We start from the raw sequence: 23,529 nt of genomic DNA on the forward strand, positions 1-23,529 counted from the left end.
ACCAGAGCAAGAGCAGGGACAAGGGTTTTACTCAAGACTGTTCCTGGTACCCAGAAAGGACAAGACGTGGAGACCAATATTGGACCTATCTACTCTGAACACATTCCTGGATATACCAAAATTCAAGATGATGCTGGGCAAGAACGCTTGGCTGGTGACTCTAGACCTAAAAGAGGCATACCTGCATGTCCCAATCAGACAGTTGTGCAGAAGATACCTCAGATTCAAGGCTGGCTCAATGCATTACCAATTCTCTGCACTGCCCTTTGGCTTATCTACTGCGCCCAGGGTCTTTACAAAGTGCCTGACACCAGTAATTGCATTCTGCAGACAGAGGAATACAAATATATCCTTACTTGGACGACTGTCTAATTCAAGCAGAGAACAAGGACATTCTTCTACAGCATCTGGCATTTGTGAAAAGACTTCTAACATGCCTAGGGTAACACAGTCAACGAAAAGAAATCAAAACTAGTACCCTCTCAAGAGATAATATTCCTGGGTGCAAGCTTAAATACAACTGCCCAGATGGCTTATCTCACGCCAGACAAACAAAGGCAACTGACCACCTATTTCAAAATGTTGGCAACAAAGGCCCAGTTATCTGCAAGAAAAATTTTGCAAGCTTTGGGCTTCATGGCATCATGCATCCTACTAATTCCATATGCAAGACTGCATATGAGGAAACTTCAGTGGTACCTAAAAAGTGTTTGGTGTCAACATTGCCACAGCCTGGAAACAATGATTACTCTCATTCCCTGCCTACAACAGGAGTTTCAATGGTGGGTAAAGGCTTGTCACCAAAACAAGGGGCAGCCATTCACATTACCTCCAGCCAGGAAGACACAACGGACGCATCAGATTATGCCTGAGGGGCCCACATGGCAGGAAGATGCATTCAGGGCACATGGTCCTCAATCCAAATGCATCTACATATCAATCAAAAAGAGATGCTAGCTGTTCAGAATGCCCTGACAGCCTTCAAGGACCTACTTCATCCGGGACAACTGCTGATAAAGACAGACAACACCACGGTCATGTGGTATATAAACAAGCAGGGGGGCACACATTCTTACCCCATTTGCAGACTAGCCATGACTTTGTGGGACACAGCATTAACTTACCAAGTACATCTGCAGGCGCAATTCCTGCCAGGAAGGAAAAATACTCTGGCAGACGAACTAAGCAGAAACCTAATGGATCCCCACTAGTGGCAAGCTGGATCCACAAGTCTTCAGCATGATAAAGAAGTGGGGATGCCCGGACATAGATCTATTTGCCTCCCCTCACAACTACCAACTAAAAAGATTCTGCACAAGAACTTATCACAGACAAGCATGGAAAGTGGACGCCCTGTCTTTCAGCTGGAAAAAATCAGTATATGCCTTTCCCCCACTGCCTCTCCTCCCCAAGGTACTCCTAAAGGTCAGATAGGAGAAGCCAAAAATGATACTGATTGCCCCAGACTGGCCCCGTCAGTACTGGTTTCGAATCCTAAAGACCTTGTCTCCATGCCCAGCTTGGACCTTACCTCAAATACCTCATTTACTGTCCCAGCAAAACAATCCGATCCTGTACAGCCAAATCAGGACTTTAAACCTGGTAGCTTGGCGGATAATGTAGTCATACAAAACACACCTCTCAGTAAAGTTGTGATGAATGTCATTTTGGAGGCCAGAAGGCCTAGTACTAGAAAACCTTATGCTGGAAAATGGAAGAGATTCTCTGCTTGGAACCAGGCACAAGGAATTGATACAGCTGTGCCAAATATTCCTCAGATTTTGCAATACTTAACTGAGATGCTGGACAAAGGCCTATCTTTTTCATCTATTAAAATTCATGCCTCTGTCATTTCAGCTCATTACAATACAGAGCCACCAATCTTTTCTCATCCCTTATTAAAACAGTACCTCAGAGGAGCCAAAAATTTAAGGCCTCCAAGGAGATCACCTATGCCTGCATGGGACCTCAACTATGTCTTGGAAAAACTCTCCATGCCTCCTTCTGAGCCAGCTGTTACTGCTGATATAAAGTGTTTATCTTGGAAAACAGCGCTGCTCCTAGCAATAACTTCTGCAAGACGAGTTTCAGAGCTACAAGCACTCATGGCTGTGGAACCTTTTATAATTTTTTATACAGACAGGGTCTCTCTGAGGACAAACCCAACATTTATGCTTAAGGTGGTGTCCAGTGTGGCTCTTTAACCAAACTATTCACCTGCCAACTTTTTATCCAAATCCACAGAACAAGGGGGAGAGAATTCTGCATTCTTTGGACGTACACAGACGGCTTAGATTCTACTTGGACAGAACCAAAGTTTTCAGAAAGACAGAGCAATTACTAGTGGCATATGCTGCAGGATCACAAAGAAAGGCTATCTCAAAGCAGACTATTTCAAAGTGGATAGGCCACTGCATTCGTTTCTGTTACTTACACCATGGCAAGTCAGTGCCTAAGGACATTAGGCCACATTCAACCAGAGCTGCAGCCCCTTCAGCAGCCTTTCTCAGGGGAGTACCAACTAAGGACATTTTAGAGGCTGCTACCTGGAGTTCAGTGCACACCTTTACAAAGCACTATCATCTGCCACTCTACTCTAAATCCAGGGCAGGCTTTGCCACCGCAGTTCTGCAGGGCCTCATAGCCGCTCCTAATGCTGTTTAGCTCCAGCCTCCCATCCATAGCTTTGGGACTCTACCCAAATGTAATGACTGCAACAGTGAAACATAAAGAACATAGTTCAGTTGTGTACACTTACCATAAATGTAGATGTTCGAATGTATTCACTGTTGCAGTCCAGGTTACCCACCCGCCTTCCCCCTTTTTCTTCTGATGGAACCTATATATATATATATATATATATATATATATATATATATATATATATATATATATATATAAATTTTGGCTACCCTCTTAGGGGGCACCTGACATCTGGGGCAAGAAAAACTAAAGAAAATGGCATCTGCCGCATCTCTTATACCCCTGACATCAGGGAAGGGGCGACAGCAGCCGACGCAGGACCCAGGGCTTTGGAATTCAGGCCGACTGAGGGCAACCTGCCAGCAGGATTGCCTAAATGTAATGACTGCAACAGTGAATACACTTGAACATCTACATTTATGGTAAGTGTACACAACTGTACTTTCTGCAGCCTTTGGTAATCAAAAGGTAGCCTTTAGAATGCTATTGAAGCTTCTTGAATTCATCAGAAAGCCATTTTGACTGGATAATGCTTCTGGAAGTTTTTCAGGGACTTTAAATGCACTGCATACTGTTACAGAACTTCATAACCATGCTTATAAGCATAAGGGATGCTATCACATATTCTAAACACTGAGTATCTGCTGATGACTAGCTAGTTTTGGACTAGAGACAAAAAACTATCCAAGTGAAATTTTCTAAAGCATACTGCCATCACAGTGTGGCTCAAGAAAATATGCTAACAGTAGCCATTAGTAGAAACAAAAATGTTGAATCTCAGTGGCAAACTCATTCTGTTAACTTTATTACTGCAACATATATCTCACTTAACTGAGTGTTGGTGTGGCTGCACTGTTGCAGACTGCACCAGCAGCAGGGAAAGGAAGAGGTTCTGACTAAAATAAGGCTTCTGATTTCATAATAGGAATATTCTCAAGAGTAACTTCAGATCGTCTTAGTGGGTTGTTTGCAGTTTAACAACAGATGTTCTTCGTGTTTCACTGTTGCAGTCATCACACTTGGGTTATCTGCCTGCAGGTAGCCCTCAGTCGGCCCGAATACCAGAGATTTAGTATTTCTGCGTCAGATGCTGTCCCTCCAGGACTGACGTCAGGTCGTTGGGGGTATAAAAACAGACAGCCGATGCCATTACATCAGTCTTTATTGCAGAGGAGCCCGAAGCAGAAGCAGTTCGCAAGTGCCGGTTGGCCGCTAACTGAATTTTTGTTTACAAATTGAATAATCCTGGAGTCTTCTAAAGCTAAGTACCCCGTTGGGGATCCTTTTTTCTTGCTCTAACCGATGTCAGAAAAACTTAATTGTCTTGTCTGTGGAAAGCAAATACCTCACAGAGATTTTCATTCTTACTGTGTCACCTGTTTAGGCCCAGACCACGACGTACCTCGTTGTCGGTTTTGTGCCTTGTTTAATGCCCGAACCATTCATCAGGTTCTTTGTCGCTAAATTCTTTCGCTCTCAATCTCTGTATTCTGAAATGGCTTTGGTAAGCCATCCAACTACCAATATTCTGAAAAAATGTAAGAATAAAGACAGACACAGACCGCATAGGTCCAAAGCCGACGACACTTCCGTTAAGCTAGTCGCCAGTCTGCTGGTACTCATTGAGGCGCTTTCGCAGCCCCTGATGCCTGCTTCAGTGGATTCACAGGCCTCTACCAAGACCCATTCGGAGTCCAGTATGCCGCGAGACTCTTCTTCGCCTATGGAACCTGTGGATGTCTCTACCTTGGATGGGTCCGGAGCCACTGTGCAGGCACCGGCTTCTGAGGCAGTTCTTCGCTCAACCGATGTTCGACTCAAACCGACTACTTCTTTTTTAACCAAAACTACCAAATTTCTTAGGCCCAGAGTACGCACTATGCCTAGAAAACTGACTACTAAAGCATATGCACCTGCTGCCATGCCACAAAAACAAATGCTTAAAATGGCCGAAGACCTTATTACGCTGATATGGAGAAAGTCAGCCTTCATCTGCTAAGAGAAAAAGAGACCAGTCCCGTACAGCTTCTACAGACCAGGAGTCTGATGACTCAGATTCCTGATTATGAAGACATGCCCTTGTTTGCTTATGAGGATTCGGATACAGAGGAATCCATTTCCTCTGCCTCCCCTCCAGAGGATTTTTCTTTTGGTGAAACTTTGCGTACCTTGAGAGCGTTTCCACTGGGAATGCCAAGACTATCCTCAGTCCAAAAAGAGACTCAGAGAATTTCTTTTTCCTCAGCACAGGCCTCTAGCAATCCCCCCCCCCCCCGTCCTGGATATTGTTGATGATGTTTTTTATGGAATCCAGTCTTACACCTGACACTTTGCCTACTAGGAAACCAGACAGGTACTACAGAGTACCTAACACTCACAAATTCCTTTTCAAGAATCCTACTGCTGACCCAGAGATCATTTTCCAGTGGCCTAAAGGTATCAAGGGCAACTACTGCCAAGAATCCCACCCCTTCAGACAGGGATTACAGAGCTTTGGATAGATGGGGTAAGAAGGTATATACCTCTGCTACTCTTGCTATTAGGGCATTGAATTTTCATTTTCACATGCTGAAGGTACCAGCAACATATTATGGAACTTCTTCTGTGTGGAGTCTGCATGTCCTCCCCATGGTTGAGTGGCCTTCGAAAGACATGCGTGAATGGGTGTGCCTTCGTTGAGGGTTGGGCGTTGAGCTGGCACCTCGGCACCGTGGAAATCTACTGCCAGTCATTAGCAGACCGGAGTTCTGCTGTGGCGACCCCTAACCGGGAAAAGCCGAAAGAAGAAGTAGTAAACAAAAAGTGGCAACCTTTACAGACTGTGCAGAAAATAAAGAATTGCAGGAGCTTATGCACTCTGCAAGCCAAGTCAACAAGCATACATTGCAGTGTGGCTTTGATGCCCTAGAAGCATCTTGCAGGGCAGCAGTCACTGGCTCTATACTAAGACATGCTTGGCTCAAGGAGCAGACTTTGCCAGACCATGTCAAGTCAAAGTTACTAGACACTCCTTTGAACAAGGACAGTTTGTTTGGCACCAAAGCAGAAGAGGTTCTTAAAGATGGAAGAAAAAGCTAAGTCCATGCAGACTGTTAAATAATTCTTACAAGTGCAACCTCCTAGATTCAGTAGGCATTGCACTTGCAAACACTGGTCCTTTCCAGCCTCCTCCAGGCCTTCTCAAACCAGACCCAGGGGAAACAGACCATCCAGACTACAGTCTCAAAGTATGCAGAGATCTAAGAAATAGTGCCCCCACCCCTAAAGCAGGGAGTGGTAAGCCACCTCTCTACGGAAAAAACTCACAATGACCTTCCTTACTCCACTACCCAGTCCTGCCCAATTGTTTCTGCCCCTAGGAGGAAAACTTGCCCTTCATGCACAAAACTGGATGTCCATCACACAGGACTGGTGAGTCCTCAACATTGTAGCCCAGGGGTACAAATTTTATTTCCATTCACACTAACCAACCCAAAGCGGGTTTCCAGACCTTCCTCCAAACCAGGGGGCAGAGGCTGAAAACCAAGTAGCTTCCCTGCTCAATATCAGAGCTATTCAGCCAGTTCCAGTAGAACAGAGGGGCCAAGGATTCTACTCCAGACTCTTCCTGGTACTCAGGAAAGAGGGCTGTTGGCGACCAATCCTGGATCTTTCCATTCTCAACACCTTCCTGGTGATACCAAAATTCAGAATGCTTACCCTGCAACAGCTACTTCCTATGCTAGCCAAGGATGCCTGGTTAGTCACCCTAGACTTAAAAGAAGCCTATCTGCACATCCCCATAAGGGAGTCATGCAGGAAGTATCTATGTTTCAGGGCAGGATCTATGCATTATCAGTTCTCTGTACTTCCCTTTGGCTTATCTACTGCGCCCAGAGTTTTCACAAAATGCCTGGCTTCAGCCTTTGCATACTGCAGGCAGGCAAATATCCAAATTTACCCATACTTGGACGACTGCCTGATTCAGGCAGTCGGGAATTGCTGTTGTAGCACCTGATATTTGTAAAACACCTTCTAACTTCTTTGGGGTACACCATCAACGAAAAGAAGTCAAAACTGGTACCCAGTCACAAAATTGTATTCCTGGGAGCAAGCATGGACACACTATCCCAGATTAGGGTTACCATAATTCTTTGTATGTAAAAGAGGATGAAAAAAATGTGCTGCTACCAGCACATATTTCGTCCTCTTAGGTTGAAGAGCAAAAAAAAAAGTCTTTACTCTTGTAGGACTAAAAAGACTCTTTTTGCTCTTCAACCTAAGAGGACGAAATAATGATAGCAGCACATATTTTTTTTATCCTCTTTCTACTCTTAGTTGAAAAGCAAAAAAAAAAATGTGCACAGCAGACCCTCTTCTGTTCAATGCAGAACATCAAGCAGTTCCGCATTGAACAGAGCTCCGTTTTTTGATTGGCTCGTATACCGGTTTATGAGCCAATCAAAAAAAAAAAAAAAAAAAAAAAACAAAGCGGAGAAAAAAACTCCGAAATAGGAATGTCTGCTTTTTGAAAATTCTGTGATTTGTTTAAAACCCGGACAAATCGCAGAATTTTCAAAAAACGCCCAGACAGGAGCCCAAAAAAGAGGACATGTCCGGAGAAACCCGGACATATGGTAACCTTATCCCAGATGGCATTCCTGACTTCAGAAAAACAAATCTATCTGACAGCCTACTTCAAACAAATGGCCACCAGAACCCAGCTATCCGCAAGAAAAATACTGCAGGCCCTAGGGTTCATGATCTCATGTATACTGCCAATTCCATATGCAAGACTGCATATGGAGAAACTTCAGTGGTAATTAAGTCTTTGGTGCCAACATTCTCAGGACCTGGAAACTGTCATTACTATCATATCCTGTCTAAGGGCAGAGTTCTTTTGGTGGGCAGAAGCATGCAACCACAACAAGAGGCTGCCCTTTTCTCAACCCCACACCACCCAGACCCTAACCACAGACGCATCAGACTATGCCTGGGGCGCACACATGGACGGCAAATGCATTCAGGGCCACTGGAGCCCAAGTCAAATTCATCTGCACATCAGCCAAAAAGAGATGCTAGCTGTGCAGAATGCCCGGACAGCTTTCAGACCCCTTCTCTTTCCAGGACAACTGCTAATAAAAACAGACAACACAGTTAAGTTGGTACATCAACAAGCAGGGGGGAACCCACTCTGCTGATTAGCCATGGCCCTGTGGCACACGGCCTTGGACATGCAAGTCTATCTGCAAGCTCAGTTCCTGCCAGGCAAACAAAACCCACTGGTAGACTTAAGCATAAATCTCCTAGACCCACACGAGTGGCAATTTGTGCCCAGCACCTTCAACCTTCTGATTCAGAAATGGGGTACCCTAGAAGTGGATCTCTCTGCCTCTCCCTACAACCACCAGCTCAACAAATTCTGCACAAGGAATCCTCACAGCAGGGCCTGGAAAGTGGATGCCCTATCTTTTCAGTGGGTAAATCTCTCAATCTATGCCTTTCCCCCTCTGCCCCTTCTGTCAAGAGTATTACTCAAGATAAGACAGGACAGACCAAGGACAATCCTGTCTGCCCCGGACTGGCCACACCAGCACTGGTACCCACTCCGCAGCCTGTCACCAGTGCCACCCTGGCACCTACACCAGAACCCAACCCTGCTCTCTCAGGAGGGACAGATTTTGCATCCACAACTGCAAATCCTAAATCTTGTAGCATGGCTTATTCCTTAATTTCTTCCCCAGCAACCCTAAGCAAGCAGGTGCTGGACGTCATTCTTGAAGCCAGAAGATCCAGTACAAGAAAATCCTATGCTGATAAGTGGAAAAGGTTCTGCTGCTGGATTCAATCTAAAGGAGAGTACGCAGCTCTGCCCTCCCTGCCTCTAACCCTGGAGTACTTGGCACATCTACTCCACAAAGGCCTGTCCTTCTCCGCCATTAAGATACATGCCTCCGCCATTTTGGCTCATTACAACAGTGAGCCACCTCTCTTCTTGCACCCTCTTATCAAACAGTTCCTGAGAGGGGCAAACAACTTAAGGCCACCACGGAGAGCACTCACCCCTGCTTGGGACCTTAACTTTGTACTGGAAAAGCTCACGCTTTGAACCTGCTGCGTCAGCTGAGTTAAAATTCCTCTCTCTGAAAACACCCTTGCTTCTGGCCATCACTTCAGCTAGAAAGAGTGTCTGAGCTACAAGTACTTATGGCTGTGGAACCCTTCATTATTTTCCATGCTGACAGGGTTTCCCTCAGGACTAACCCTTCCTTTATGCCTACAGTGGTGTCCAGTGTGGCGCTCAACCAATCCATCCATTTGCCAACTTTCTTCCCTAATCCTTAAAATAAATGTGAAAGGATTCTGCACTCCTTGGACGTGCACAGACAGCTCAGATTCTACCTTGATAGGACTAAGCCCTTCAGAAAATCTGACCAGTTACTAGTCAGCTTTGCAACAGGGGCAGAGGGCAAGGCCATTTCAAAACAAACAATTTCCAAATGGATAGCACACTGCATCCATTTCTGCTACAAGCACCATGGGAAACCAACCCCTCAGGGGGTCAGAACACATTCCACTAAGGCAACATCTACCTCTACAGCATTTCTCAGGGGAGTCCCTACCAGGGACATCCTGGAAGCTGCTTACCTGGTGTTCTGTACACACCTTCACAAAACATTACCACCGGCCTATCTTTTCCAAATCCAGGGCAGGTTTTGCAACAGCAGTCCTGCAAGGCATACTAGCCAGCTCTAACTTTTCTAGACTGCCTCCACCCTTCTTCAGCTTTGGCAATCCACCCAAGCGTGATGACTGCAGCAGGAAACATGAAGAACATAGTACAGTTGTGTACACTTACCATAAATGTAGATGTTTGAGGGTATTCACTGTTGCAGTCCTGGTTTCCCTCCCTCCGGCCCCCTGTTTTTTCTGTCTGTCTCCTCTCTGTGACTGATGTTCTTCGTGTTTCACTGTTGCAGTCATTACATTTGGGTAATCTGCTGGCAGGTTGCCCTCAGTCAGCCTGATTAACAAGGTCTTGGGTCCTGCTTCGGTTGCTGTCCCTTCTTCCATGACGTCAGGTCATCAGGGGTGTAAAACATGCAGCTGACGCCATTACATCAGTCTTTCTTGCCGTGCGGTGCCCGAAGCAGAAGCAGTTCACTAGTGCCGGTCGGCTGACTCCTGAAATTTTCGTTTTCGAGTTTCAGATCCGAAGTCTTCAACTAAAAAGCTAAGTACCCCGTTGGGGAAACTTTTTCTCGCTCCTTACCGATGTCAGTAAAAGTTAATAATTGCATTACTTGTGGGAAGCAAATACCTCGTAAGGGATTTCCATTTGTACTGTATTCCTTGCCTAGGCCCTGACCACGACGTACCTTGCTGTCGGTTCTGTGCTTTATTTAATCAATGCACTATCAAACGTCGGTACATTTTTGCTTCTAAATATTTTGGCTCATGCTTTAATTATCCAGAAATGTCGTCTGTTAGCAATCCGACTACTGGAAAACCTAAAAACCGCAAAGAAAAAGAGGCCGTTGCGGTCCAAAACTGCAGACGATGCTTCTCCTAAGCCAGTCTCCAGTTCGCTGGTACTCTGAGGCGCTTTTGCAGCCCCTGATACCCACTACTTCTGATTCATAGGCCTCTACTGAGACCCATTCGGAGTCCGGTATGCCGCAAGATGCTTCAATTATGGAACCCATGGATGTCTCTACCTTGGATGGGTCTGGAGCAGCTGTACAGGCACTGGCTTCTGAGGGTGTTTTCAGGCCTACAGATTTGTACATTAGACCGACACCATCTTCAAAACTAAGGTCAAAATCTCGATCTATGTCTAAAAAACCGACGCCTAGGCCATATGTGCAGGCCCCTATGCCTAAAAAACAAATGATCAAAATGGCTGAAGATTTAATTACTCTGATCAGGGGTAGCCACCCCCCCCCCCCCCCCAACCTTCTAAGAGGCCTAGGCAAGGTATTGACTATGAATCTTCTGAACAGAATTCTATTTCTTCTGACTTTTCTAATGACCAGGAATTTGTCTATACCTACTTATGAGGACTCTGATGCAGAAGATACCATTCCTTCTGCTTCTCCCCCTGAGGATTTTTCTTTTGGGGAAACTTTACATACTTTAAGGGAGCATTTCCACTGGGAAAGTCAGGATTTTTCTGAATCTAAAGAGTCTTGGGGATTTTCTTCTTCTTCCTCAGCATAGGCCTTTGGCTATACCTCCTGTTCTAGACATTGTTGATGATGTTTTTACAGAATCTAGTATGGCTCCTGATTCTCTGCCTCCGGCTCCTTGTAAGCCAGACAGATACTACAGGGTTCCTGACTCCCACAAATTCCTTTTCAAAAATCCTGTTGCGGATCCTGAAACCATTTCTCAGGGTCCCAAGGGCATTAAGGTTTCTACTGCTAAAAATCCTACCCCTTCTGATAGAGATTCCAGGGCGCTGGATAGATTGGGAAAGAAGGTTTACACTTCTGCAACCTTGGCAATCAGGGCTTTAAACTGTCAATTTCATATGCTAAAATATCAAAAGCATGTTATGGGACTGCTTAAACAGAAAATTATGTTGATTTCTGACTGTGTGGAAAATAAAGATGTTAAGTTGTCAATCTCGCCTTCATTCTTGCTTGATGGGTTCGGAGCCGATCCTCGGCTCCGACTCGGCACTTGCTAAGCTCGAGAGTCACTTTTACCAGCTCGAGGCAGCCCCATATCCCATGATGCAAGGCGGTAAGTACCCAGATCTCGTTTGCCACTTCGCTGATGAGGTCCTCCTTTTACCAGCTCCTGGTAAGTGAATTGTTACTTTACTATTTTAGCCCCTTTTTACAAAAAAACCTTAAATTATTAGTTTTAACTTAGTTTTAATCCCTTTCTGACAGAAAATTTCCCTGTCTCCTCATAACTTTTAGTCAGACTTTCACCCATCCCATCCCCCCCTGTTAGGGTGTGTGTGTGTGTCTGTTAGTGATACCTTTTGGTATATTTAATTTAATTTCTTGGACTGGTGTGTGTGTGTGTGTTTTACACCATGTCTAATGAAAGGGTCTCAGGCTTTAAGAAGTGTGACTCGTGCTGTCAGAAGATGTCTCTGACAGACGGTCACACTTCTTGCCTTTACTGTCTGGGGCCTCTTCACCTGCAGGACTCCTGTGCTATATGTCATTCTTTTAGCCAGAGAGTCCTGCAGGAAAGAAGAAATAAATTGATTTTGAGGGGCCTTCTTATGCCGGAGGGCTCTCTGGCTAAGTCGGCCCCATCTAAGACTTCTAAGTCTTCCAAGGCCCAGGCTTCTGTGTCCAAGCCTGTGGCCTCGGCTCCGACTCATTCAGAGTCGAAATCGGCTCCGGCTGGAGCCGATTTTAGGTTACCTAAACCTTCGGCACCGATGGCTATCGGTGCCGACTCTGGTTCGACCACTTCGATGTCGGCTCCGATCGGTTCCGACCACCATGTGGCCCAGGCATCGGTGTCGGCTCCGACACCCTTACATTTATGGCCGTATCGGCTCCGGCTGGAGCCGATGCATCGAAGCTACCTGTCGGTGCCGATAAGTTGTCGGCTCCGACAGTTTCAGTAGTTTCATCGGCTCCGATGGTTCCTTCGAGGAAGAGGTCTAGGTCCCCTTCCTTGGAGCAGATACTTTCGGCTTCGCCTCTCCTCTCGGAGCGGAGCCATCGGAGCCGATCTTCAAGGTCATCCAGGCTTTCTGACCATGATTTGGAGAGAGTGGTCAGTAGATTACTAAAGTCACAGGCACTGGCCCAAATGCTACATAGTCCGTCTCAGCAGACGACTATTAGTCCACACCCCATTGCAGTTCCTCCTTCAACTCTTCCTCAGAGATTGGAGTTGGAGTCTTCGGGAATGGTTTTCTGCTATGGCTGAGGGACAGATACCCCCTTCTGCTCCTTCAGCCTCTACTCTTATCTCCTCTTCGAGACCTTCCTTAGAGGGATTGGTGGCCGGGCTTCCTGGTCTCCTCCGAGGGGGTGAGTGGCATCGGACCCTTGTCCGAGCCCGCTCTTCCCCTTGGAGCCTCGGCCTTGGTGAGCTCGCCTCCGACATCTGCCTCGGAGCCTTCCTTTTCAGTCGGTCCTGGAGTTCCTAGCTCTTGGGCGGGTTCTCTCGGACCTTCCTGGGAGGGCCTTGAGGTAATGAAGAGTGTGCTGGCCACTGGTCTCAGCCAGCAGTCTATTCCCTTAGCTCCTCCCTCTATGGTGCCTGTTGACATCTCTGCCACTTCTCTTGCTCCAGGACCCCAGAGATCCTCCGCCTCAGGTTTCCCCACTGGGAATATCCCCCTCTTCCGAGGATTCTCCTGATTTGTCGGGGGATCCTCCGCGGAAGAGGACATGTAAGAGGAAACACGTAGACTCCCCCGAGTCTATCACTTCAGATACTGACTTAGATGAGTCAGAGGGATCCCCAAGATTCCCCTCTGAGGATGTCTCCTTCTCAGACATCCTAGAAGTCCTTAGACAGAGGGGAAACTGGCCCACCAATGATCCCTCTGAGGATGATTCAGTATACCTGGAGGCGTTTGGATCTCGGCCCTCCACCTCCTGGGTGTCTCCGCCTTTTGACCCCCTTATGCAGGTTATTGCTCGAAAGGCGTGGACTGCTCCTGACTCTGTAGAGCCTGTCCCTAGGAGGCCTTCTAAATTTATCACTGCCCCGTCGGACAAGCAATTCCTTACAAAAGGTGTCCCCGCTGATGCCATGGTGGTGGAGGCTGCCACCAAGAAGGAACTTGCAGATCCTTCCGTACCTGTCCATCCTCCTAATAAGGACTCTAGGACCATGGATAGATATGGTAAGCGGATGTTTTCTTCAGCGACCTTTGCTATCGTTGCTGAACTATCTTTGTCACTTCACCAGACTCCAAAGGGATATCCTTAAGGAGCTAGGTGAAGTTGTGCAGGATCCTACAGCTGCGGGGGCTCAGGAAAAAATTGCTTCGCAGCTAGGAACCCTTAACTTCATTGCAAACTCCTCCATGCGGCTTATATCATATGCTGCTGATGGAGCGAGTAGGGCCGCAGGTACAGGTGTGGCTCTTAGACGCCAAGCCTGGATGCGGCTATGTAATTTTGCAGATCCCTTTAAGGCGTCCTTCTCAAACTCTCCCTTTGATGGGTCAGCTTTGTTTGGCCCTCAAGTGAAGGAAACGTTGACCAGGTGTGAGCAGGACGGCAAAACTCTTTCTGCCGTAGGAGTCTGTTTTTCCACCCCTTCTAGACCTTATCCCAAAGGACAGAAGGGTGGCAAAATGTGGTTCCGCAAATCCCAAGGAGTCACGCCGGATTCACGTGGTCAGTTTACCCCTAGAGGCAGAGGGGGTAACAAGAACAGACGCCGCTCTAGAGGCAGAGGGGGTCCACAAAACCAGGGAAACAGAGAGTCTCTCTCTGACAAGCCCTTTCAGCATCCCTGAGATGTTGCCCGGCTGTCCCTCCTTGGAGGCAGTCGGGGGAAGACTATCGCTGTACCCAGAAGCCTGGCGTTCTCTCACTCAAGACAGATGGGTACAGTCGATCATATCCGAGGGTTACAAAATTCCTTTTGAGGAAAGTCCTTTCTATCCCTCAAATTCCCTTCCAGATGTACCACCCGGTCTAAGGGAAATTGCAGAGTTAGAAGTCTCAAAACTACTGCAAAAAAGAGCCATTCAGCCAGTTACAACAGACCATTCAGAGCCCGGAATCTACTCAAGGTTCTTTTTGGTCCCCAAAAAGACGGGAGACTGGAGACCAATATTGGATCTCAGCAGACTCAACAAGTCTGTGAGGAAGACAAGATTCCGAATGGTCACTCTTCTTCTTGCAGAAGGACAACTGGATGTGCTCAATAGATCTTCAGGATGCGTACTATCACATAAAAATTCACAGACGCTCCAGGAGATTTCTCCGCTTTTGGCTGGGGTCCAGTCATTTCCAGTTCAGAGCCCTGCCCTTTGGTCTCACCACGGCCCCCAGAGTGTTCACGGCTCACCTGAGACGTCAAGGATTCCAGGTGTTCACGTATCTCGACGATTGGCTCCTGTCAGCCACCACCAGGCATCAGCTTGTTCAAGCCAGGGATTACACAATAAATCTTTGTTCTCATTTGGGCATCTAGATCAACTTCGAAAAGTCATCCTTATTGCCCTGCCAGTCTATTACTTTCATAGGCGCAAACTTAAACACTGTTCGGATGTCAGCTACCCTTACAGACCAAAGAGTTTCAGACATTCAAAGTCATGTCAGGATCATTCTAGCCAACAAGAAAGTACAGGCCAGAATGGTTCTAAAGGTATTAGGTCTCATGGCTGCGGCCATTACTCTTCTTCCCTGGCTCGCTTCTACATGCGCCTTCTTCAGTGGATGTTGTTCACTCAGTGGTCTTACCAACAACTTCCAATGCGTCACCAAATTCTGGTGACACAGATTTGCAAAATCATCTTGCTTGGTGGATCACTTCTCCCCAGATTCACCAAGGCAGACACTTTGTACCCCCATCCCGGTAGCCACTGTCACCACGGATGCCTCCCTGATCGGGTGGGGGGGGCATTATCAGGGCAGGATGGTTCATGGGACGTGGCAACCGTTCGAGTACCACCTGCACATAAATGTCCTAGAGATGAGAGCAGTGCTTTTAACGTTGCAAGCCCTCAACGACTCTCTTCCTGTAGGGACAATTGCAGTCCACACAGACAACATGTCTGTAGTTTGGTATATCAACAAACAGGGCGGAACCAAGTCCTACCCCTTGTGTCGAGAAGCGCTCAGACTGTGGCAATGGGCGATCTCCTCTCATCGGTTTCTGGTAGCAACGCACATCCCTGGGAAAACCAACATTTTAGCGGACAGATTGAGCAGAACTATTCTCATGCCTCACGAGTGGTCTCTCAAGCAATCTATAGTGGAGGAGATTTTTCTGAAATGGGGTCGCCCATGTTGCGATCTTTTTGCTACTCCCCAAAACAGCAAATGCCCAGACTTCTTCTCTCTCTTCCTCTGTCAGGCCATCCCCCCAGAGACGCTCTGACCCAGGATTGGCCCCAGGGACTTCTTTATGCCTTTCCTCCTTTTCCTCTGATCCCTCAAGTTATCCAGAAAGCTACCGTTTTGAGAGCCAAAATGATTCTCATTGCTCCTTATTGGCCTCGACATATTTGGTTTCCGTTCCTCCATCGTCACCTTTTGGTGCAGCCGTGGCATCTGGACCCAGTGCCAGACCTTCTGGTTCACCAATCCGGTCAGCTGCACCGGTCTATCCCTTCTCTCAACCTCTCAGCATGGTTGCTCCACTTCCTTCCTTAGCCAGGCTTCCTTTGATCTCTAACCCTGTTAGAGACATCATAGTAGCTTCTTTAAAATCCTCTACCAGGAGGATTTATACAAGCAAATGGAAACGTTTCTTTTATTGGGCTAAAGCCAAGAATATTGATCCCTTCACTGCCCCAGTTCAGGCAGTTTTGGACTTCTTAGCGGAGATTTTTCATGCAGGCTGCTCTTCTTCCACAGTTAGAGTTCAATTGGCTGCTATCTCGAACTTTCATGTCGGGATCGCAGATCACAATATTATGTCCCATAGGCTTTGTAGAGCCTTCTTGAAAGGAATTTTCCTGCTAAAGCCTCCAATCAGGAATCCTCCTCCTCCATGGGATCTAAATTTAGTGCTGACATCCTTGATTCTCCCCTTGAGCCAGCTGTTTCTTGCTCCCTAAAATTTCTTTCTTGGAAAACATTATTCCTAGTAGCTATTACATCGGCCAGGAGGGTGTCTGAACTTCATGCTCTATCGGTTCGACCCCTATTTGGTCTTTCACAAGGACAGAGTATCATTGAGAACTAATCCGACCTTTTGCCTAAGGTCACCTCAAAGACTAATTTGAATCAATCCATTGATCTCCTGTATTTTTCCAAACTATTCAAACAGATCGAACAAAAATTACATTATCTTGATGTCCACCGCCAACTCAGATATTATTTGGACAGAACTAAACAATTTAGGAAATCCGATCAACTCTTTGTTTCCTATGCGGATAACAAGAAAGGCCTTCCTGTCTCTAAAGTGACTTTGTCTAGATGGCTTTCTTCTGTCATCTCTGAAATTTATCTGCTCAGGGAAAACAGCTGTGCTCAAAACCTAAAGCACATTCAACTAGGAGCTTAGCCACTTCTACAGCCTTTCAAGCTAGACTTCCTTTAGACACTATTTGTGAAGCGCCACTTGGGCCACTCCTCATACTTTTGTTTCCCATTACAAATTGGACTTGGCCTCCAGGGACAGAGCCAGTTTTGGCTCTACAGTCCTCAAGAGTCTGTTCCATTGAGCCACCCAGGATAGAGGTGCTAGGGACGCGGTCCCATCAAGCAAGAATGAAGGCGAGATTGACAACTTAACATTAAGAAGTTATGTACCTACCATAACGTTCCATGTTAGTTGTCTTCTCGCCTTCTTTCTGACCCTCCTCCTTCCCCAGGCCTGGACAGACCTTTCTGCAAGAGATTATTATGCTGAAGACCATTCAGAGCTGGTCCTTCTTTCATCCTGTAGGCTTTCTTTCTTCCTTTGGGAAGTATTTATGCTTGGTGCTATTGCCCTTTGTCATCAAACGAGATCTGGGTACTTACCGCCTTGCATCATGGGATATGGGGCTGCCTCGAGCTGGTAAAAGTGACTCTCGAGCTTAGCAAGTGCCGAGTCGGAGCCGAGGATTGGCTCCGAACCCATCAAGCAAGAAAGAAGGCGAGAGAAGACAACTAACATGGAACGTTATGGTAGGTACATAACTTCTTAATTTACAGGATTTATTGCATTCAGCTGAACAAGTTGGAAAACATACTTTGCAATGTGGTTTTGATTCTTTGTAGGCCTCTTGCAGGGCTGCTGTAACTGTGTCTGTGCTAAGAAGGTATGCTTGGCTCAAAGAGCAAACTCTGCCTGATCATGTTAAAGCAAAATTGTTGGATGATCCTTTACAACAGGACCGTCTCTTTGGTAATAAGGCTGAAGAAGTTCTAAAAAATGTGGAAGATAAAGCTAAATCTATGCGAACTGTGAAAGATTTCTTACAAGTGCAACCTCCAAGATTTGGTAGGCACTGGCCTACTAAGAACTGGTCCTTTCCAGTTCCTTCGAGTACCACTCAGGTCAAACCCAGACATTCCAAAGGCACCAGGTTTCAGTCCCAAGGGACTTTCAGAACAAAACAATGGGGTGCCTCCTCTTCCAAATCTGGAAACAACAAGACACCTCCCTATGGTAAGCAGTCTCAATGACGTCCCTTTACACTTACCAAGCACTTACCTTTTAGCCACCCCTTTGGGGGGAAAACTGGCTCTTCATGCAAAAAACTGGCATCTTATAACCCAGGACAAATGGGTTTTAAATATAGTATCCCAGGGATACAGATTTCATTTCCACACGTTGCCAATTCCAAACGGATGGCCAGACCTGCCCCCAAATCAGTGGGCAGAGGCCCAGAAACAAGTACTATCCCTCATGAGCATGGGGCTATTCAACTAGTACCAGAAGAGGAAAAAGGACAAGGTTTCTATTCAAGACTTTTCCTGGTACCCAGAAAAGACAAATCATGGCGTCCAATTCTGGACTTATCTACTCTAAACACCTTTCTGGACATTCCAAAATTCAAGATGCTGACTCTTCACCAGTTACTTACTATGCTAGGCAAAGATGCCTAGTTGGCAACTCTAGATCTAAAGGAAGCTTACCTGCACATCCCAATCAGGGAATCTTTCAGAAGATACCTCTGCTTCAAAGCAGACTATTTGCATTACCAGTTCTCTGCACTGCTCTTTGGCTTATCTACTGCTCCCAGGGTCTTTACAAAGTGCCTGGCTCCAGTAATTGCATTTCAGGCAAAGAAATATTCAAATATATCTATACCTGGACTGTCTAATTCAGGCAGAAAACAAGGACATTCTTCTAAAACATCTGGCATTTGTAAAAAGGGTTCTAACTTGTCTAGGGTACACTGTAAATGAAAAGAAATCACAACTGGTACCCTCTCAAAAAATTACATTCCTGGGTGCAAGCATACAGCTGCCCAGATGGCTTTCCTTACACCAGAGAAGCAAATTCATTTGGTGACTTCAAACAGGTGGCCACAAAAACCCTGCTTTCTGCAAGGCAAATTCTGCAAGCCTTGGGGTTTATGGCCTCCTGCATTCTTCAAATTCCATAGGCAAGACTGCATATGAGGAAATTTCAGTGGTATTTAAAAAGTCTATGGAGTCAGCATTGTCACAGCCTGGAAACAGTGATTCCTAGCATACCTTGCCTGTGCCTAGAGTTCCTGTGGTGGGCAGAGGCCAGCCACCAGAACAAGGGACTGCCATTCACACCACCCCCTGCCGCCCAAACCCTAACTACAGACGCATCAGACTGTGCATGGGGTGCTCATCTGGCAGGGAAGTGCATTCAGGGAAATTGGAGCCCAAATCAAATGCACCTTCACATAAATCAAAAAGAAATGCTAGCTGTACAGAATGCTCTGACAGCTTTCAAGGACTACCTTCATCCGGGACAACTACTGATGAAGACGGACAACACCACGGTTATGTGGTACATAAACAAGCAGGGGGGGTACACACTCCTACCCCCCCTCTGCAGACTAGCCATGGCATTGTGGAGCACGGCCTTGAGATGTCAAGTACAACTACAAGCTCAATTCCTGCCAGGACAGCTGAATACTCTGGCAGACGAACTAAGCAGAAATCTCATGGATCCACACGAATGGAAACTGGAACCACGGATTTTCAACATGACATGCAAATGGGGGAGCCCAGACATGGATCTTTTTGCATCACCCCAGAACTATCAGTTGGACAAATTTTGCACAAGAACTCATCACAAAAAAGCCAGGAAAGTGGATGCTCTGTTCTTCAGCTGGAAAAACCTATCAGTTTATGCATTTCCCCCTCTGCCTCTGCTCTCCAAAGTTCTACTAAAGGTCAAACAGGACAAACCAAAAATTATTTTGATTGCTCCAGACTGGCCTCGCCAACACTGGTACACACTCCTGCACAGTGTGTCATACCTTCCACCATGGCACCTGCCTCAAACACCTTACTTACTGTCTCAGCAGAACTACCAAATTCTGCACACTCAGCTCCAAACGTTGAATCTTGCAGCGTGGCTAATCACCTAAATTCACCCTTAGCATCCCTCAGCAAGCCTGTGATGGATGTCATTTTGGAGGCGAGAAGACGTAGTACTAGAAAATCTTATGCTGACAAATGGAAAAGATTCTGTGCCTGGAATCAATCTCAAGGGATAAGCACAGCAGTGCCCAACATTCCTCAAATTTTGCAATACTTAACTGAGATGCTTCACAAGGACCTGTCCTTCTCTTCCATAAAAATCCATGCCTCAGCCATTTCAGCTCATTATAACACAGAACCTCCCCTCTTCTCTCATCCTCTGCTAAAGCAGGATCTCAGAGGGGCCAAAAACTGAGAGCTCCAACCCCTGCCTGGGACCTTCATTTTGCATTGGAGAAACTCTCTCTCCCTCCTTTCGAGCCAGCCGCTACTGCAGACTTAAAATTTCTTTCCTGGAAAACCGCTTTCCTTTTAGCAGTTACTTCAGCTAGAAGGATTTCCGAATTACAGGCTCTTATGGCAGTGGAGCCTTTCATCATTTTTCATGCGGACAGGGTATCTGTCAGGACCAACCCATCCTTCATGCCTAAGGTGGTATCCAGTGTGGCTCTTAATCAGACCATTCATTTGCCAACTTTCTTTCCCAATCTACAGAACAAGGGGTAGTGGATTCTGCATTCATTGGATGTACACAGACAACTTAGATTTACTTAAGCAGGACTAAATATTAAAGAAAATCTGAACAATTGCTGGTAGCATTTGCTGCAGAGGGAAAGGCTGTTTCAAAGCAAACCATTTCCAAATGGATAAGCCATTGTATTCATTTCTGCTATAAGCACCATGGAAAAACTATCCCCTAGGGGATCAGATCTCATTCCACCAGGGCTGCATCTACCTCTACAGCCTTTCTCAGAGGTGTTCCTACCAGTGACATTCTAGAAGGTGCTACCTTACTTTCACCAAACATTACCATTTACCACTTTTCTCTAAATCCAGTGCTGGCTTTGCCACTGCTGTCCTGCAGGGCCTTATGTCCTGCAGGGCCTTATAGCTGGTCCTAATGCTGTATAATTCCCTCCACCCAACCATAGCTTTGGGAATCTACCCAAATGTAATGACTGCAACAGTGAAACATGAAGAACATAGTACAGTTGTGTACACTTACCATAAATGTAGTTAGAGTGTATTCACTGTTGCAGTCCTGGTTACCCTCCCTCCAGCCCCCTATTTTTCTTGGCTATACATCTACTTTCTTTTACTATGCTTAAAAGCCCTTTTGGTTGAAGGTATATTTTTTGTGTTTTTAATTTTATTTGCTCCCCATTTGGGGGGGCACCTGACATCTGGGGCAAGAAAAACTGATGTAATGGCGTCGGCTGCATGTTTTATGCCCCCTGACAACCTGATGTCATGGAAGAAGGGACAGCAACCGACACAGGACCCAAGACTTTGTTAATCAGGCCGACTGAGGGCAGCCTGCCAGCAGATTACCCAAATGTAATGACTGCAACAGTGAATACACTCGAACATCTACATTTATGGTAAGTGTACACAACTGTACTTTACTCACCCCTTTCAGGGGAATTGGTATTTACTTTTTACTGGTGGTGTTTTTCTCACCATAACTTAGCACCCTATTTGGGGAGCTCCTGACATTTGGGGCAAGAAAAACTGATGTAATGGCGTCTGCTGCCTGTTTTTATACCCCTAACGACCTGACGTCAGTCCTGTAGCGACAGCATCCGACACATAAATACTAAGTCTCTGGTATTCGGGCCGACTGAGGGCTACCTGCAGGCAGATAACCCAAGTGTGATGACTGCAACAGTGAATACACTTGAACATCTACATTTATGGTAAGTGTACATAACTGCACTGTATACAACCTCACATGCGACAAACTATCCAATCCTGTCCCAAGGAGAATAGTAAGTCTGCATCTGCAAAAGGTTTCTCAGCTAGTCAGCTCGTTTAGTGCATTCAGGCTCCAGTTTCCAAGATGTTGTTACAAATAACTAGTTTGAATATCTTCCTGTTTAACACAAGTACTCAAGGGATCTAATGTAAGGTGGTAAATCTTGGGTCCACATGTTAAGTGTGCAGGAAGACGTGATGATGTCAGCATGCAGGTGTGGTGCCTCACTGCTGGAAGTATACTAATTAGGAACAGCGAAGTACCATTATCATTGGCTGAGGCATTTCAGAGCTCTTTATTACATTACCAGGACTACAAGCAGCTGTATTTGGAGATTGGGGCTGCAACATTTTTTAAAGTAAACCAAGTAGTCCCAGGTAATCCAGGACACTTGAGAGGTGTGTGTGTATACACACCATACTAAGGCTTAGTGAAAGCCAGTCAACAGTACCTACTGAAGACATATTCCTCACAGAGCTGGAAATGGCTCCTACGAGAGCATACTTTGAATTGGCTGTTATGACGTTGATGATGTCATAGAGTGTGAGAGCAGTTTAGGCTTGAGTCCAGCTACGAACAGGAGGTAACCCAGATAGATAATGCAAACAGATGCTAAATGCTTTATACCTCTTTTGAAGAGCTGCTGCTAAGGTGAGTAGTGCAGTAGTAGAATGTTTTTAATATGCAAATGTAAAGGACTTTAGAATAACATGTCTGGGCTGGCTGTGAAAATGTCTAAATCTTTTTTATTTAGATACAGCACACAGAGGATATGGAAAATGAAATAGATGAATTGATCCAAGAATTTGAAGAAAAGAGTGGAAGAGCATTTTTACACACAGTCTGCTTTTATTGAAGCACATCCCTTATCCCATTTTCCTTAGGTCCTAGGAAAGAAAGCAACTAGAAGAAAAACTATTTTTATTTATCTTTTTTTTCCTAACGGTATTGATGTAACTTAACTTCAAATTTTTGATTTATGTACTGGTTACTTCACTATTTTTCTGCTCATCACAGATGATTCTGAGTACATCTTTTCAAGACTCTACATTTTCAAAACCAAAATAACCAAGATTCTGTCATCGGAGATCCTTGCATAATGTAAAGGATTTTATACTAATGGCAGATAAATTTGCCTTGAATTATTTGGGACAAATGGCTGCTGTATTTCAGTATTCAGTTGTTTGATTTTAGTGTTTTTATTTGAATTTTTGAAATGCACAGAAAGATGATTATATCTTTAAGATTAATATGTATAAGAACATTGGAAGAGTTTCCAATAAAAAACTACTTTGAACACAGCAAAACGAATGGTTTCTTGCCTCTGTCATACTGCATTAAGTAGCTACAACATTGTTCAGTGTTACCTAATTGTTTTAAGCAGTCTTTAATATAATGTTGGAAATCGGATTTGTTTTATTTTATAGCACTGTTTTTAATTGCTGGCTGTAGTGTTTTTTTTTAAATACCCTTTGGATAGATTCTTCAGTAAGCCAGGAATAGCATCAGATCTGGCATAATGAATGCATTTTAAATGTAGCAACCATCCTTCATCTGAAAAGTGTTGATTTCTGAATAAATCAGAAGTTACTGTATTTCAAACTGTTTCAGCTATTTTAATATAAATCTGGTATTTGTCAGTGACAGAAGCATTCTTTGCATGGTATTAGTACTGAAATGGGAAAAAGGTTTTTAAGGGTGCAGAAAGCATTTGGGCCAATTTCTTCAAAAACTGCACATGTTACTTTCAAAGTATGTGTTGAGGTAGCCTAGACTCATTGAATATGAAGTTAGTTTATA

At 45.4% G+C, this 23,529-nt stretch overlaps 1 protein-coding gene across 1 annotated transcript in view; it reads left to right on the plus strand.

Moving 5' to 3' along the window:
- Positions 1-23,036, plus strand: part of SSU72 (SSU72 homolog, RNA polymerase II CTD phosphatase) — a 940,682-nt gene extending 917,646 nt beyond the window's left edge. Inside the window, exon 5 of the mRNA XM_044061763.1 lies at positions 22,484-23,036. Coding sequence (XP_043917698.1) covers positions 22,484-22,585 — 102 coding nt within the window. The 3' untranslated portion in view covers positions 22,586-23,036. The remainder of the gene's footprint in view (positions 1-22,483) is intronic.
- Positions 23,037-23,529: the final 493 nt, after the last annotated feature.

Source organism: Protopterus annectens, chromosome 2.part0 (assembly GCF_019279795.1).
Source record: "Protopterus annectens isolate FY-2018-M chromosome 2.part0, PAN1.0, whole genome shotgun sequence".
NCBI classification, from domain to species: Eukaryota; Metazoa; Chordata; order Ceratodontiformes; family Protopteridae; genus Protopterus; species Protopterus annectens.